The sequence below is a fragment of the Glandiceps talaboti genome, chromosome 1, assembly GCF_964340395.1.
Source record: "Glandiceps talaboti chromosome 1, keGlaTala1.1, whole genome shotgun sequence".
NCBI classification, from domain to species: domain Eukaryota; kingdom Metazoa; phylum Hemichordata; class Enteropneusta; family Spengelidae; genus Glandiceps; species Glandiceps talaboti.
Genome location: NC_135549.1, coordinates 4,238,814 through 4,254,686, shown reverse-complemented (window position 1 = coordinate 4,254,686; position 15,873 = coordinate 4,238,814). Strand labels below are relative to the sequence as shown.

The 15,873-nt window shown below is 32.8% G+C and overlaps 1 protein-coding gene across 1 annotated transcript in view; it reads left to right on the top strand.

Moving 5' to 3' along the window:
• The first annotated feature begins 205 nt into the window (after positions 1-205).
• Positions 206-15,873, top strand: part of LOC144432522 (protein phosphatase 1H-like) — a 40,725-nt gene continuing 25,057 nt past the window's right edge. Inside the window, exons 1-3 of the mRNA XM_078120787.1 lie at positions 206-506; positions 12,476-12,629; positions 15,095-15,382. Coding sequence (XP_077976913.1) covers positions 235-506; positions 12,476-12,629; positions 15,095-15,382 — 714 coding nt within the window. The 5' untranslated portion in view covers positions 206-234. The remainder of the gene's footprint in view (positions 507-12,475; positions 12,630-15,094; positions 15,383-15,873) is intronic.

Below are 15,873 nucleotides of genomic sequence, written 5' to 3'. Positions count from 1 at the left end.
TCGATTACTCAAATTCGAAAATATGAATGAAAATATCACTGCAGTTACGGTATAATTGCCGTATTTTATTATTATTATTTGATTAAAATATGATAAAATATATCGTATATGATCATGAATGTAATGTAAATCTACAAAAAGTTCGTGTTCTGACTCCCAGACAGCCTTTGAATAATGCGCTACAAATTAACATACGGCATGGGGAAATAATATGGCGGCTGCTTCAGTAAACTTATGTGTTCATTGATTGGGGATCTGACAGCAGCGAAGAAAATGCTCAACCGATTCAGGTCAGTCGTCAATAACGTGGTAGCTAACTTGCACACGGCAAACGCCCAAGATAAGCTACCACAAATGGAAGACCTGCCTATCAAATATCCGTACAGTCGACCAGAATTCCTCAATTTGAGCGACGAAGAAGTGAAGGTGTCCGCTGATCATACTTTACGGCCAATTCTAGTTCCCCGTGATTTAACTAGACTTCCGTGGAACAGTGGATACTCAGAGTAAGTATTTCGTCTAATTTAACCAATTTCTCTCAAAACATTATTTTCGGTTCGCGCTTTCACCCGCGGATATGTCTTCGCTGGCTTATCGTGAACTTCAACTTGACGATACGTGTATTGTTATGCTCTACGTCTTTTAGGTCAACTCTGATGTTTACCGAACGTTCACTTGAAGCGGACGACAACAAACTAATGACAATAGCTCTGTTCCCTTTTGTACTTGACTAATTTCAGTTTATTTTGATACTTGTTCTCTTCTATCCCGTGAAAGAATTATTTTAGTTTCATTTCGATATTTTTTTTCAGTATTCTCGACTTTCGATGACGCACGCCGACATGTCAAAGAAGTAGGCGTGTCTTCGTCTTCCGTAGTTCTAACTAAATACACACACTTCCGTATCGTATTCAGTACCTCGTACCATATTTCTGATCACCTCAATTTCTCGATAAATATTTTCAAATCATTTACACGGAGAATTTAAGTGATGATTTTCAAATACTCGCTATTTGCCGTGTTCAGATATACTAGAATGAAACACATAATGACAATGAAACTGTCAGTCAAGTTTTATTGCAAATTGTATTATCATTTAAATAGCTGTGTCGTCAGCCAATCTTTCGCCAAAGTCGATTGCCATTATCCATAATTGCCCTAGTTATGCTATTAATTGTATATTCATTGTAATATTGTGATTAAAAGAATCTAAGGTCATTTTCAAGAAATCAATACAGAGTTCAAAAGTGTCTATCATTTGTGGCAGTAGTGATATTTGTATGAAAATCAAGAAACAATATTCTGGCAAGAATATACATGTGATGCCTCTGAGCCATTTATAAGTGAAACTGACAGAGGTCAATGTCTGGTGTCTACTGACCTGATTTATAACAAAAAATACTTTAACCTTGTATGAAATATGAATGGTAACAGTTGTGATGACGCATTGAATGATCAGCAAAACTGGTTGTCTGCATATTAATAGGTTGGAGTGACTAGTCAATGACTAAACATACTATGTCAGAGATGGAGATGATGTAATCTACATATTCATGCAGGTCAAGTCTTGTCATTACAAAATAAAATAATTATTTTTTGAAGTTTTATAAATTCATACACTATTTTGTATTTTGAATAGTAACATCAGAAATTAAAGTAGATAATTAATGCTGTACACAATTTAATTGGTATTACATTAATTTATTATTTCAGTATCAGGGGATATTAACAGAATGAGGGCCCAATATCACACTTGTCACTCTTCTTCTAGCTAAAATATAAACGTCATTTACACAAAATGTTTTACTATGCTAGTGACATCACATGTACAAAGTATCTAAACATTTCAAAAGATTTCCTGTTTATATTCCTAGAATTCAGAGTTTAATTTAGTTTTAGTTTTTTGATTTTGTAATTTTCTAAACATTTTTAGATACTTTGATACATTTTGTTATCTAACAAAGCAAAATTGCTGATCCAAATAATGGAAAGTTCTTTATAATCATAATTCGTTATTACCGTTCTCCACTATCAATACATCATCACACAGTGTACTGTGATAAGTATACAAAGTGGAACATGTGATGAGTAACTATATTTTCTGTAGGATTTTTATACCTCCTTTTAGAAATATAACACATTATTAGAATGTACACAAACACAGACTGTAGCTATTGATTGTCAACTCTATAGGGATGAAGATTAATCAGTCTTGTGGTGAAGCAGCGTTGATATTTTTCACCTCACTGAATTTGAATGATGAAGACTGAACAAAGTGTGCGTAAATTCATCATTTCCTATTCACTTCATGATGTAGAACGTGGGCTTACGTTTGTTCACTGTTTTATATTACAAGCTCACCTTTCTTTGTGACTGAGTGAAACTCAAGATGGGTGTGTACTGTCTGATACTGTTTTGTTTTAAATGTTTACTATGATATGTATCCTTGCCAAAGAAGGCTGTGTAATAATTTATTGTCAAGGTCATTACTGTTTTACAAGGTCTTGATTTTGTGTAATTTTGTGTGCTATTTTAGTAATGTAACATTAGTTCAGCATTTATACACACCACATACAAGTCAAGCAGCTGAAATTTACAATTAAAAATATAAAAAATATATAACAGCACAGCTGACATTCACAATATTAACAAAAATGACTACTGAATATTTATAGGTTAGAATAGATTTTATACCATTGTTACTTTTATAATTTATTTATCTTTTCTTAATTTATTAATTCATTATTCTAGTTCTAGTCATGAATTGATAATTTGACAAAAGTCTTGAGTAAACTTGACCCGATGCAATTAAAATCTTTTGAAAGGCAAGGCAGAATTTAATGGTAAATGGAATCTATTTATCCACATGACTTTGTAGGAAAAAAATTGTAAATTTGCACAACACATTGGCCAAATTACCTGAAATGTAGAGACAAATTTATTGAAAAATGTAATAAAACCTTTTTTCTAGATTTATGTTTGATTGATAATGTCATTATGAGAAATGATACTCATATATTGTATAATTGAAAGACTTATTTCAAAGTTAATGGAAACAGCTTGTTTGTTGCAAATTAAATTTAGCATATAAAAGAATGATTGTTTAAAGAACTCATTCTAAATATTTTGTTATTTTTAGAAGAATGATAATGAAATGAATATATGTAATAATTCTTTCTTTTTTTGCAGTTTCATTCAAAATTGTGATGTCAAATTTTTCAGGTTTTTTGAGTACAACTGATGTGATATAAGCTTCAGTAGTGCTATAGGCATGATGCAGTGTGTGTGTGTGTGTGTGTGTGTGCGCACCACTTAAACTCAAATACTGCCAGACTGATTGCTTTGGTATTGTATTTTTTGTCCTTGAAATTGTTCAAATAAACAAAACAAGTATCCAGTATTGTTTCCTTTTGTGTTAAGAACAAAGATGAAATGATTATACTTATCAGATTTTGAAAGCATTACATTCTAGAAGAAATGTGTGACGTTCTTTCTTTAAAGTTATACATCTTGGGTGACTTAATTTTTAAAAAGGGGCAGAACCTGACAGTAATCGACACGACAAGTTGACAAGCAAACCTGAATTGTAAATATCAAGGATTCATATTTGATGAAATGTGTGGGCAGATATTAAGATGTTTTTTACCCATGTATGATGAAAACTGAGATAAGCAGGATAATCTTGTATATCTAGATTGCTCATATGCAAACAACACCAGATCAACATAATGGGTGGGAGTAGCAGTGTGTAAATATTTAATGTGATACAGGCTATGGGATGACCATCTATAGGAAGTTTCTTAATCACAGTTTTTAATTTCATCTACAATTTTATGAAAAGATTTTACTTTTACCTATTAAAAGCTGTGTAGATACCATATTAAAGTTGTAATAACACATATAATATTTTCATTCCTTTAATTTACTTCAATACTTTAGATTCTGGATCGCAATATTCTTACATTTGGAGCTTGACATACTGTGGCCTTATCTGACAAATGATACCAAATTATGCCAAGGTCAAGATTGTGTGAAAAGTTTTAATAAAGTTTTAACAATCGAACTTCAAGAAGAAAGATTTAAAATGTTTGTGTATTCATTTACTACTATATTTATAATGTAAACAAAGTCAACTTTGAAATGCATGCATAGACATTGTAATGTTGTACTTACTCTTCATATGCCAAATACTGAAATTTCACCATGGTATTTTGATAAATACTGATTTCACATGATGTTTTGATAAATACTGATGGCTGATGGTATTCTGCCATGTTACAAGTGTTACTGCATTGACAGTGTGATACACAGTCAGGTCGACTCCCCCCATGGTGTTTAAGACACAGATACCTGGCAATCTAATACAGTGTGTATACTGTGTGTATAACAACTAACAGTTGTAAATCAAAATCTCACATTCTAAAAGCTGTAAGGTAACCTACTCAATGTGACCTTATTTCTACAAATGTAATCAACTCTTCAAACACTCCACAGATAAATTGTTTTTGATGTGAATTACAACCAACTTAATAAGCTGTTTAGTATATGATATACAGCACAGAAGAAGCTGGCAAGGTGATGATGATGAAGTGCTAGCAGGCTATTTACGCTCAAAATCTAAGAAACGTAGTGAGCATTTAATCATAGTTGGTCTTAGCTCCTATATGGATACCACAAACAAGCAACTGACATTTATAGTTAAAAATGTAAAATATATATTAAAAGTAACAGCTGACATTTACATTTTTAACACAAATGTCAGTGCTCAAATTTCATGAATTTAATGTTTTTACAGGTTTAGAATAGATTTTATACCATTACTAGTGTATAATTTATTTTTCTTCTCATAATTCATTTATCTAGTTAAAATCATCAATTGCTAATTTGATAAAAATCTTGAGACAGTTGATCAATTAAACTTGTAAACTTAGTATTAAAATTAGAACAGAAATATTTTTACTGTGATTTTATTTTTGTGGAAAATAAATATTGTAAAAAAAATTGGGCAATAATTCAAGAGAAATCATTTAAAAAGTACTTCATAATGTTTAAAGCCTTAGTACTGGTAACTATAAGTATATTATACAATGAATCTTGTTTCCCGCTGACAAATGTAGTCATATAAAAACTTTCAAATCCCTGCAGTATAGAGTATTTCCTACATATAGTTATGATTTGTGACAAGTCACTGATGTTATTTCTAGTTTATATACAATTCATGATTCATTCATTCATGAGTCATGGTTCGTGTTCACCTACTTATGTCACATCATATCAGTGTTCTCCCCAGGAGAGATGGCAAGGATGGTGGCTAATTTACATAAATAATTTACTTATCAATAGCATGTTCATTTACATATGCTTTGCATAATGATCAGCTTATAACAACTTAATAAGCATGTCTTCAACATTTAAATATATTTCTCTTCATGTTGTTATTCAAAAGATTACTAAAACTCATGGATGGAAGAACCTTTTGTAAGCATGACAGAAACCTGCCAAGCGTGCCCGCCCCGGTGGCAAGGACAGTAATAGCATTGGGCTTTCTCTTTGGTGGGGAAAACACTGTGTATATTGCCTGTAGGTTTCACTATATAATGTAATCAGTTTTAGTGATAGTTCTACAATGTTTTTGTTAGTGTTCTATAGGTATTCATTCCACCAAAATATAAAATTTGACAAGTTTCCACCCCCTGGTACAGGGGTTCTTGTAGCTTAGTGAAAACAGTGTTCCAGAGTAACCAACAATGTATGATAAACCTACGATTCTGTGTACAATATAATGTAGTGGTAATTTGAACAAATTGCCATTACAAAGACACTGATAAAATATGTCTAAATTAACAGCAACTGATGCTAAATGTATAGTGAACCATAATTTCCATCTAGACTATACCCTATACTGTGCCACACAAATCAACATTGAATCTTGACAGCTGTATTTCAAACCCCGAATACCACATACTCATAGATACTTACTAGTAAGTTTACTTGCCCCCAGCAACCTTTCTGCATGGTTAACCATTTACTTCAGGAGTTTGTTATTTTAGTTGAAGCTCTCGAGAGCTTTATTGGATGAATATGTATGTACATACTGCCATAAATTTATCTAATCCTTTTATTCAAATATGACTTTAAGAAATCATGACTTTTGTGAGATCAATCTGACGATGATTTGTGCATAAACAAGTATTAACAAGATTTATTAAAAGTACATTTTGAATGAATCATGCCTTCCATAATTTCAAATTGACTTTAAGCTCTGTGTAGATCTTTATTCAGTTTTGACACAACTGACCACAAGATTTACAGAGAAATGAAAGACTGGTACACCCAGATACATAAACTAATTAGTTTTGAGGTTTGTATCCTATGTAAAGCCTCTCTTTTATATAACTGTCTGTGAGTGCATATGTAATATATGATGGTTTCTAAATTGTATGTTTTGAATGAGTACACCACCACTCACACAGTGACACAAGAAAATTGTACAAAATTTCAATAAATATTGAAAAACAGGGTTTGTAGGACTATACTAAATCTCAATACCAGTGGATGGAAAACTAAACATTTAGCCTGGAGAAATTGACTGATTGTAGGTACACTGTGTAGATCATCAAGTTGTCATTAGCAAATGTATATGACAGCATAAGCTGCTCTTAGCTTTAGATATTTTCGAGAGACTTCGATTTAATATATACAAATGTAGCCCCTTGTAGATATTTGATTTCACCTAGAGGCACATTCCTTTTGACAGCTACATGTATAGAAAAGACTCATAGGTAGGTGGCCAGTATTTCACTGCAGAAAGTCTATTTGTGCAGCCAATGTGTGAAAAGTGATTGCTTTACTAGAGTTCACACCACCTGTAATGAACCAATGAAACAACTGCTTGTGAACTCAGTGTTTAGGGACCAATCAAATACATCATCTGATGTATCATAAATCAATGGGATGCAATCATGAAAGTTAATTCCATTCTTGATTTGCAACACAACTATAATATTAAATCAACAAACACACAAAAATAGAATAAAATTTTGTATATTAGAGTAATTGGGTCACGATGAGTCGTAATGAGTCATATGCATAGAAATATGACCTTGGTATTTAATTTGAGTTTGACACATCAATCAATAATCATATTGCTATGTGATATAATTATATCACCAGGCTAACCCCCAGGAGACTCCTAGATAGTAACTAAGTATAGTTCATTAAAACATGATAGATTACCATAAAGCTAATAATTATTTAACTCTATCAATATGGTAGTCATTGTCAAATTACATCTAATTTCCATGATAAATAAATATGGAAATTCCAATCTTTGCACTACTACTAGTTTCTAACTTGCCTAAAGCCTTATTAAATGAATTGTATATGATATATGACTTGTATGCCATATTTCCAGGATTAGGTATACTCCAGTAGAAAAAAAATATTAAGCATGAATTCATGAATCCTGTCAATAGCAATTTCCAAAGTATAGTTTCTGAAAATTTTCACAATATCAAATTTGTGATCAAGGCCCATGGTAGTTTCAAAGCTCCTGTTGTTAGTCTGCTTAATATGTCACCACTCGTTACTGTGAGAAAGCACATTATATAAAGCGGAAAGAATGCCTTGATCTTTCAGGTTAGGCCCATAGTAATGCTGTAATCGTTTCAGACTTGCTGAACAGTCCAAGGTGATGAATTATCACTATCTACATGTAGGTACAGTGGCACTACAACTTTCAAACAAAAACTCTTGCCATCAAACATGTACCATAACCAGATCTCAAAAGTTCTTAATGTCAGGAAGTGTTCATTTTTTCTAGTATGTTCCTTTATGGGATGGGCTTTTGACCTGTTGAATCTGAAGTAAAATTCTATATAAAATTCAGGAGGAGAAATATGATTGCCATTACTGTGACAAAATACAATTACATGTAGTTTGATTGTACTAGTGCATCATGGGAAATACAGACAGTTGTTGTTGTGTTTTTGGATCCTTTGATGAGTAAGACATTCCATAATGAAACAAAGAAAGAAAAGTCATATCAGTCATGGAGTAATCTTAAATGATATCCTACCCAAGCATACTAATACTTAATACAAAAGAAAGTTTTCATGCCGAACATTTAAAAACATGAATCAAAAGATATATTCAAGAGAAATATTCTTCAATTTCAATGAAAGTAAAGATTGTGTTGTAGATTCAAAATGTTTAACCACTTCTTACTATGCCATAAGTATATGCTATTCATTTCATTTCTTCCAATATTTCTCAAAAACTTGAGAAAAAGTAACATGACCAAGTTTACAACATTAGCCAACAGTTTTATATTAGGGAGTCTAACCTAGTGTTATCCCTTACCTAATCCCTCACCTTAGCTCCCTAGCTTACAATACAAATGTATACTCCTGTGTACTTCAAATGCTGTCTTACCCCATATTATTTACATTTCAATTGATGTTGAATTCAAGCAATCACATGATTGAGTACCTATATTAAATCCTAAAGGCAATAAAGAAAATATTGTCAGCAATATTAACTGAACCTGTCAAAATATGTAATAAAAATATGAGTGAAAAATGTCATCACTAAAATATCAAATATCAATTTCATTTTTACGTTATGGGGATATGATTGAAATTGACAGCAACTGTATGACCCTGGGATCATTAGTGTTTATGGAGAACTAGTAATTAATGCCCTTGAAACAGTGTATTGAAATTTATGAATATGGCATGTTTTTTGTCATTGTTATGTAATTAAAAGAACAGCTTACAGATGTGTAATATACGCCATATGTTTTTAAATATCCCTTCGTGTATATTAATCATGCCAAGCTTTTCATAACTGCAAAAAAAAACAACAACATGGCTATCACATGATTCACATGATTTGTCCCCATCATTGAGTTATTTGGGGTGTAACACCGTAGGTTTACATCATTGTTAGAAGTCAAAGGCAAACATGAAATCACATGACTATCACATGACATTTCCTCTTCATTTGTATACTTGGGGGTTTGCTGTATTACTCTTTCAAGTTGCAGTCAAGTAGCCTTAGAATTGATGCTGTATTACATGTATTGTACTTTTCACTAATAATATGAAATGTTACGTAGTTAGCATGAAATTTGTGAATGTTACATGAACTCAGTTATAATATACACATGTATGTAGTGAGAGTGAGTGTTCCATGTAGAGGAAATCTGAGACAAAATTACATGAACACAGTTATGATACATGTAGTGTGAGTGTGAGAGTGAGTGTTTCATGTAGAGGAAATCTGAGACAAAATTACATGAACACAGTTATATTTTTATGAAATTTGCTGTATGGAGAAACATACATGTAATGTAATAATAACAGCAAACTATGACTCATGACTACCAGTGTGGGTACTCAGGATATTTGCCTTCGTGTTTGCAGTGTTTTCTGCCGTACTTTCACTTGCTTTACTCATCAAAGTACAGCCATGTAGAGAACACTGCAAGCACTTACAAGTGCAAATGATAGATGAATGTATGTCACATAAAGGGTTTCCATTACTATGATGAGAATGATTTCACTTTGACAGTTCATGTATGAAATGGAAAGTACTTCATGTATGTCTGTCATTTTCCTGTCAAAACCAGCTTTTGATAAAAGGTAAAGAAGTACTGCTAGCAGGAATTCATACTAGTGTTTCTATCAGCAAGCTGTTTTGAGTTTTCAATCAGATGTAAGAGGTACATGTGTTTGCACAAGCAGTCTTAATTATTGATGCACTAACAAAAATCACCACCACTGTCTCATCACTTTTGCTTACTCAAATAGTTATGAAAATCTTCTTGAAAAAACTCTTATGGTGTTTTCATACAAGTGTTTTGGGTTTTCACATTAGTGTGCTGCTTGTCTGTATACTTGTGAAGACACAGTCTTTGAAAATATGTTTTGTATGATTTTCAGAAAATATCTGGATTAATACAATGTGATTATGAATTTTAAAAAACACTTCATGAAGAAAAATTTACTTTCCTTTACTTCTGTATTTCATACATACTTTTGTAAACTGTGTCTTCCTGTGTACACATTGGTAATTGTGTCATTTTTTGCCAGGAATTGCCAATGTGCATGTTTACAACAAATTCAAGACTCTGGAGATAAAATTTAGAATAATGGCAAATAAAGCAAACAGAAACCATATTTTCATCAGATTTTAATTAAATCAGAGAAGAAACATGACATAAACATTATATGCACCAGTACCTATCTATAGAACAGTATAGGTTATCAGAGTTTAAGCCTATGTATCTGTTACTACTAGTCACATCACACACACAGATGGAGTTGACAAGGTCTTAGAATATTACTGATTCCTACAAACTATAATCATATGACCTTTTGCTTTGATCAATAGATTTAACAAAATCTATATGTTGGTGATAAGTCACCATGACTGCAAATAATCTGTTTGTATATCAATAGAAAAGTTACATACCTTTTCATTATTTTTGGTCATATTTCGGGTTTTATATTAACTGTTTAACCCAATAAATGTCACTGTTTAATGCTTTATTTCAATCAAAAAAATTTATTCTGTTATTTTTTGCTGACATCGTCTTTTTGTGGATGAAAATACATATACTATCAAGGGAAAAATCACAATGAAGACTTGTTCACATGTAAGATATGAGTTTTTAAGATCAGGAGAAACAGTACATCACAGTTAATTGAAAACTGTCTTTAAGGAAAAATGAAATACCTTCAGTGTAAAATACTTCAAAGTTATTCAAAATTGTAGTACTAGGAATAATGAAATAATCAGTGCTAGTCACTATAACATGTGCAGACTAATATGGATTATAACACATCATGTTCATGAAGCCTTCAGTGATTGGCTTAGATCATATCATGTATGGTCTGTTGACCCATAATGACCTCAATTTGCATATAGGGGCACTAGTGGCATTCTATTTTCTGTAGGGCAATATTCATGAAGCACCAAAGTTTTATCACGGATTTGCTTTGACCATGGAAAGAATATTATGTGCCTGAGAATGATGTGTCATATTAAAAACATTTATTGCCTGGCCCCATTCGGGCACTAGTAGAAATAATACCCTGTACACTGGTATGTAGCAACTCATTCCCTCAGCTTTCAGCCTTGGGGGAAATAGTTGCTACTTAACAGCCCCCAGGGTAGTATATGTCTACTAGTACACTCATAGACAGGCAATAAGTGTATATTATTACCCCTTGTATACTTCCACAATTCCCTTGGAACCTACCATCCCAGCTTTCAGCCTTGTAAAATATTGCTACTTAACAGCCCCCAGGGTAACATATGTGTACTAGTACACTCATAGCTAGGTAATAAGTGTATAATATTATTAGAATTGGTAGACATGCAAATATCAAAACCTACATTTGATTACATTTAAGTTTTGAATGTTTCATGGAAATAACCAAGCACTCATTATAATTCTACGTATGAAGACATAGTGGATGAATACATAGTCCCAGTTATGGAGGACTACTATTTCAATTTCAATCTTTATGCTACATACACTACCAGAGAGTGTGGTATGGTTCAAAGCTTGAAAAACAAACTGTAATAATATACAACACTCCCAATTAATCAAACAGTAAATAAGCAGCTTGCTTCATGGCGCTACTAGTAACTGAGTAAAATAGAAAAAAGTGGGGCAATGTTTTCCTTAATAACAGCTAAAAGTGAATAGCAGATTATAAGAAAAAATCTAGTGTGATACTTAGTAGTACAGATATGTGAGGACATTAAGCCATGTCCAACTTTTCTGTTTTGCACATCAATGTTTTGACTAGGCGAGTTGATGTTTTCATTTGAAAAGCTAAGTGACAGCTACTGATAAATAGAGGGCACATGAGCTGGTGGCGGCATGTTTTGTTTTGTTCTTTGAGCAGTTTGGTAATTTATGCAGTACTTATATACATACATACATACATACATACATACATACATACATACATACATACATACATACATACATACATACATACATACATACATACATACATACATACATACATACATACATACATACATACATACATACATACATACATACATACATACATACATACATACATACATACATACATACATACATACATACATACATACATACATACATACATACATACATACATACATACATACATACATACATAGAAATGCATATGGAACTTATAAATCAGTCCGTATAAATAGATGTAAAATCCGACGTTTCAAATAAATATTCTTTTTCAAAGGAAATATTGGTGAGATACAGAAATGTTAGGTTAACACCTGAACATATCTGAATGTAATGGAACAGAACGACAACCGCGCATACATACATACATACATACATACACATGTACATGCATGTACAAAACACAGATATACACATAACTTTATTAAAAACACAAATTATTAACAAAGATAATGAAAAAATGTTATATTTGTTTTGTTAAAGAGTAATAAATGCTGGCAAGACTTTATATAATGAAGACCAAGCTGCAATAGGTGTTTTTCAACTTGCTTCCAAAGACAAGGAAAAAACAACTCCAACAAAACCACCCACATCTTCAAGTACAGACACCTCATCTACATCAAGAGAAAACTCTATGGTAAGTAATACAACATTTTAGAATATTAGGGCTAGGAGGTACGACCGGCTGACGATGTATCTCGACAGCACAACAAACATGCTATAGCCTAGGGCTAGGAGGTACGAACAGCTAACGATGTATCTTGACAGCACAACAAACATGCTATGAAGTATGATAAACTTGCTAAGATGACATAAAATAAGTTGTATTAAAATATACCTTGATGAATATCATTAGTGTTCTCTCTTAACAAGGTGACAAGAATACCAAATCCCCTACTTCTTCTTTCTCTCTTAAAATTTTAGTGTCCCCACAATGAAATAATAAGACAAAATGTACTTTGAACTTCTCAGGTTTAAGATTCATACAGTCACCTCTTTGGGTAATTACAAATTTAACCTATTGGATATATCCCTAGATGTTAGGTGTGGCAAATTTTGTTACAATACATGTTAACAATGTATACACATGGTCTTTCCTAAAGAATGTTATGAATATTTGGCCTGTCGAGTAACGACTTCTTCTGTCAGCCAATGTACAGTACAACATACCAAGTATGGGTCATTGAACAAGTCAGTACTCCAGATGTTTCAAACATGTGTTGAAATAGATCTCTATTAAAGTCAACTGCTAATTAAAACATACAAACTATGGGGTGTCTTTCTAAGAATTGACTTGAGACCGGAAGGAAAGGGTTTCGATTAATAACATGAAAGAGGATTTATAAGATTTGTTTGCTTTTTCTATTTTTCTCAAATGCTTGAACATATGTGTGAGAGATTTTGAGAGAACTTGCCAAAACATACGGGTGTATATGTTTAGGTCCTAGAGTAGACGTCTTTAACTCTCTGGGCATTTTTTTATTCTTTATTTTAATAAAGTAATTTTGTTCAATAACACAACTATGTACTTTTGTGTGAAACGATAACCTGAGTAAGTGAGTGATTGCGAAACAGTTGGTGGACATCTTTGACAGTACTGGGAAACTACTAATAACTTGGAATTTTTTCTTTTTAAGTTGAGGTCATTTTCTTTTAGAAAACTATCAAACAATAACATTTGAATAGTGAGATGAAAAAAAATCTCCCAAGGAACTGGTGCCAGTCTTGTGAAAGAGTTGTTGTATAAATAATTAAATGTACATAGTGCTGTTGTTGTATGTATAGTAGTACAAAAAGTTGGTGAAAATGTCATATACCACTGTTATGTTTTCTAAAATTGGTATGAAATACAGTAGAAATTACTAAATTCTCTCTTCTCTCTCTCTCTCTCTCTCTCTCTCTCTCTCTCTCTCTCTCTCTCTCTCTCTCTCTCTCTCTCTCTCTCTCTCTCTCTCTCTCTCTCTCTCTCTCTCTCTCTCTCTCTCTCTAGCCATGTTGATGAAACATTAGCATAAACACTATATTTGCTCTTTCAGAGTATAAGATTATGCTAGTTACTCTCTCCTTCTCACGCACACATTCTTTCTCTGTAGCTATGGTGATAAAACATTAGCATAAACACTGCAGGTTTTCACTTTCAGAGTATATGACATATCATTACAATACCCAGGGGAATTGTCAGTCCAACCATACATGCAGTCATGCTGACCTGAATATCCAAACATACATGATATTGAGTCCATGAAAGGTCAATGATGCTTCAATTTATGCCATATTGATGGATAATGTTACAAAAGAATTACAATGAAGGAAAAGTACTCTAATCTGAAGAGTTAGTCTAGCTAGTAATAGATACATATTACATAAAAGATATCGTAAATAATCAGCCATGAGTTGGCAGAGTTGGAATTACATGGGAATCAGAATCATTCTTTTCATGAAATCAGCTGAAAAGTCATTTCTATGATGTATGTCTGAGATATAGGTACCTAATTCAGAGTTAAAAGTCATATATGTCTGAGATACATGTACTTACATTTTGTAATTCAGAGTTAGGAGATCGTTAGTAATCATACCTGGTAATCTACCCAAATTACCGGAAATTAACTACTTTGGGTTTTTTTGCTGCTCAGCCTAACAATGTGTGACATTTAAAGGATATGTAATGGAATTCTCATAATTTCACTTTATTTATTGTGTCAGCTTTATCATAAATCAGACAGAAAGAAAGGAATAGAATTTATTTGGCAAACATTTCACTGCATGAATTAACTAGATCTTTATATTGCATGAAGTCTGAAATAATTGAACCCTGGAGTAGAAATGTAATTATTATTATTAGTAGTAGTAGTAGTACCGGTAAGAGTTATATTACTAGTAATTCCATGGTGACCCTTGTTATTAAGTTTTGTCCTGTGTACTTTGCTAACATCTAAAAAAAAAAAGAGTTACTTGTATGTTGTTTTAGTTTACAGCCAAGACTTAGTAGATTCATGGACTATTTGAATAACTTCATGAAAAATCCTCCAAATTCCTTAAAACATCTGACATTTTGGGATTTGGACAAAAATAATAAAGTTTCTTTGTTTCTTTGTTTCATAGGATGTAGACGACAACTCATACACCTATTTTGCTGTGTTTGACGGCCATGCTGGCCATGGCACTGCTATTATGGCAGTGCATGCCTTACACAAACATATCCAAGATAATCTCAATGTTGTATCGCACCTTGTTATCAATAATAATTATGCCAATAGTCCTACTGATGCCAGTGATGTATATATCCACAACGATCGCTTTCATGGCAGGTCTAAATGGCCATTTCCTGAAAAGGATCTCCCAGTTGAGAGTGTGGTGTCTGGTGCACTGGAAAATTCATTTTGGCAAATGGTAAGATTTCAGACTTCTAACATGTGATGAGCGCCCCCTAGTGTCAGTGTTATGTTTCAAACGTAGGTCTCCAGTTGTCACATAGCATCATTTGATCTTAAAAAGAATTTTGTAATTACTAGATGCATTTTTCAATGTTGCTGATTTATATTGGAATACAATTCAACTGGTCTACTTTGCTCGCTGTCTTATCTGAAAATGAAAGACCCATTCTACTCTGTTATAATCACCTCCTTGTCCATAACCCCCCCCCCCCCCCCATGCCCACACCCCGGGCCCACACCCCAGGCCCACACCCACCTCTACACCTCCCTAAAATACTTCCATATTTGCCCAAAACTGAATTGGAATATATATATACATTAAACAATTATACTGTCAAAGGGAGCCTTCAGTAATTACAAAAAGGGAATCAGGCCTGGGCAGTTGCATAAAATATGACCCTTTCCCAATTCCGTCATGCTAAAAAGTGGCCCTCCCTCAACTTTCTT